Source organism: Penaeus monodon, chromosome 27, assembly GCF_015228065.2.
Source record: "Penaeus monodon isolate SGIC_2016 chromosome 27, NSTDA_Pmon_1, whole genome shotgun sequence".
Classification (NCBI taxonomy): domain Eukaryota; kingdom Metazoa; phylum Arthropoda; class Malacostraca; order Decapoda; family Penaeidae; genus Penaeus; species Penaeus monodon.
This window is the reverse complement of record NC_051412.1, coordinates 11,458,810-11,462,094: the sequence shown is the minus strand read 5'-3', so window position 1 is coordinate 11,462,094 and position 3,285 is coordinate 11,458,810. Positions and strand designations below refer to the sequence as shown.

Sequence of the window (3,285 nt, the reverse complement as noted above, 5' to 3'; positions counted from 1 at the left end):
TTAAGTGTTCACGCTCAGGTGTGTAACAACTTGTCCGCTTATCCCGAGGAAGATGTTTTAGTCCAAAGAGAGTTCAGCCTCTTCGCTTTTTACAACAGCATCATAATGTCGGCCATTCCGCTAATCTTCGTACTGTTCATGGGAGCGTGGAGTGATAAATATGGCAGAAAGGTTAGTTCAGAATCTCCTTGTGTGTGTGTTTTTTATGTATATAATCGCACTTTATGAAGTGACAGTTTTAATATCTAGTTTGTAATTCCTAAATCAATGAACGAAGATTTACTGACTCCTTAAGCATCACAGATCCCCTTGCTGTGGACACTCATTGGCCATGTGTTGTATGCTGGAGGATATCTTTTGTGCAACTGGCAGACGTCTTGGCCCGTTGAGGTGATCTACTTCGTGACTTTCCTCGAGGCTTTGGGCGGCGCCAACGTGGGTCTCTTGTCCACTGTCACCAGTTACATTAGTGACATCTGTTCAGAGAAATCTCGCACCTTTCGCGTCAGTACAGCTCATTCTGTGTGGTACCTTGGGGGTCCTGTGGGTACGCTGCTTGGGGCGTTGGTCATCAAGTACGGCGGCTACAACTTAGCTCTCCTGCTGGTTCTGCTGGCCTACCTCTCGGCCGTCCTGTACGTGGTGTTCGTCATCAAAGAATCGCACGGACCTTTCGCCAAGACAAATTTGCAGCCCCATGAATCAGCCAAGCAAGAAGCAAGTCTCGACAGCAAGGATGTGTCCAAACTGCGCATGGCGTCCGATTTCTTCAACTGGCGGCGTGTGGTCGAATCCTTCAAGACGGCGTTCAGACGGCGCGAGGGCAATACTCGCATGTTTATCATGGCCATGCTCCTGAGTAACATGCTCCGCCGCGTAGCTAGAGGTCAGTGAGACGATTTCTGTTACTCGTAATCACGCGTGAGATGGATAATACTATTGTTTTACTCAACTTTTTGTTTGTCTAGTATCAGGTCATTTCCATATGATATATTACAGGTTTTTTTATGTACATGTTCGTGCGCCGTGTTCTGAGCTGGGAGGCCACCGATTACGGCTACTGGGTCACCTATAGGAACCTGCTTGCGGCCATCGGTAAGGGGCTGTCTGTTTTTCCTTTTTTATACTGTCTACTTTGCCTCTAAACAGAACACGAGTTCTTTCAGTTATTTCGTAGTATGATTACTGGAAATTAGTTTATATTAAAGAATGCATAAGTCATTGGTATTCATGAAGTACTATACACACATTTCTATTTCTCGTTCGCTATGTTCTTAGGTTCGCTGTTTCTGGTGCCGGTCCTTACCAAGATGCTGTCTGCCACCGACGCCTCGCTGGCTGTGGTGGGCGCCCTTTCTACCCTCAGTGAATATACTTGCTACAGTCTCGTCAGCGGCGTGGCTCAGACGTTCCTCATGTGGCTCGGACCTCCGATCGGAATTATCTCCAACGCCCTCGTCATTGCCATTAGATCCATGTCTACTAAACTTGTTGGAAAAGAGGAAAAAGGTTAGACTGTTGTGATTGTATTTCATGCGATATTGCACTTGTGGATGCCAAAAAAAAATTTTGCACTAGCAAAACGTATCACTCTAATGAAGGCTTACTGCAATACTTGTTAAATCACTTTATAAGATGATGAGTGTTATGCAACCAGGTCGCATCAGCGCTGTCATGGCCGCCACGAACGGGCTGATGCCCATGGTCGCCTACGCCGCCTATTCCCCCATTTACTACACGACAGTCGACACCTTGCCAGCTGCCCAGTTCTTCTTCGGGGCCTCACTCAACATGCTTATTATGATCATATTCATGTGAGTACTGGAATGACTCTGTCCGGAAAGTTTATTATTTTCTATAGGGAAACCTCAAAGTAATGCTATTCTTTATTCACAAACGTATAAATGATCTTATTTTTTTCTGTACGCAGTATCGTCAATACCCTCGTTCATTATCATTTTCATGGGATTTTAAATTTAAGCTACTAAGGCCATTTGCCTGCATTTTTTGAAAAAACAGTATAACCTGTGTTACTTTTTGATTTTTTTGTACCCCAAACTAAGCAACTTTTTACAAATGCTGTTCTCTACCCTTCCCGCAAATCGTTCAGTTAAAGAAATTGTGGGGAAAAAAATATAAAAGTGGGCCAAATAGCACAGGAGTTTTTAAAAGTATTAAAGAACGTTGAAATCATCTGAAATCTAGGGAAATAAATTGACTAAAAAAAAAAGTCAATTTGGATGTTTTCAAAAAAGGGTAGTAAACATCGATTCATAAAGTTCAGGCATTCGAGGAGCTTTCACCCAAACGTTAAGAACAATCCGAATACCTGGGGGCGAACCTGTGTTCCAGTGCCCGGGCGTACGGGAGGGAAAGGGAAAGATATTCAAACAAAAATTGAAAAACTACTTTCTCGGTTCACGACTGAGGGCAGATAGTGAAAAAGGTCCCCCTCGGTCATGGTATTGTATCGGAGTCAGTTGGGAAAAAATCACAAAAAGGTGTCAGGGGGTGGGAGTGCATGCAAGGAAGACTTTGCCCCAAAATAGAACGAAGATTTCCCACGCGGTTGTTATAGCAACGAAATGATGATACAAAAAATTACGCTTCGGAGTCATAAGTGATAAAGGGAAAGAAAGGAAAATAAAAATGATACTTTGACAATTTCCAAACATTTTTAGTGTGACATACCAGAAGGAAATTAAAATTAATCTTTTAGTAATTTGATGTTCGATAATACATCTTCCCCGAATTACATTATTCAAGTGAAGTCTTATGATTAACGGGAACCCTTTGCCTTTTAGTCTTACATATCTAGTCAAATACTGATGTTTTTTAAGGGGCCCCCGAATCAACCCTAAATTATTATTTTATTCATTACCTTTTCAACATTGTAAAACTCTTAAAAATAGTATCTAACTCCAGCATTCCATTAATAAACTTAATGTAACGTTTATTATACGATTGATATGTACAAAAAATTTATTTTTTCCATTCATAAACAATTTTTGCTCAACCCTAGCATTTAGTTAAAAACTTTGAATGCAACAGTTTTTTCGTAAAAAAAGGGGGGGGGGCTAAATGAAGTCTCAATACTGTTTTGAGGGGGTAAAAATCTTATCTCGGGGCGAGGAATGGGGATGATGAAAACACACGAGGGTAAAAAAGCGTTGTAAGATGTCAAAGAAGGTATTTGCAAAAATAATGAGGTAACCTACACAAATGGAAAATAAAAACTATATCATCTCTTTGTGTACGTATAAATTTTAGTATATGTTGTTAATA

At 41.2% G+C, this 3,285-nt stretch overlaps 1 protein-coding gene across 1 annotated transcript in view; it reads left to right on the top strand.

Moving 5' to 3' along the window:
• The first annotated feature begins 298 nt into the window (after window positions 1-298).
• LOC119590573 overlaps window positions 299-3,285 on the top strand; it is an 87,899-nt gene continuing 84,912 nt past the window's right edge. The window contains exons 1-4 of the mRNA XM_037939243.1: window positions 299-886; window positions 1,000-1,095; window positions 1,279-1,509; window positions 1,658-1,814. Of these exons, the coding sequence (XP_037795171.1) occupies window positions 754-886; window positions 1,000-1,095; window positions 1,279-1,509; window positions 1,658-1,814 (617 nt within the window). The 5' untranslated portion in view covers window positions 299-753. The remainder of the gene's footprint in view (window positions 887-999; window positions 1,096-1,278; window positions 1,510-1,657; window positions 1,815-3,285) is intronic.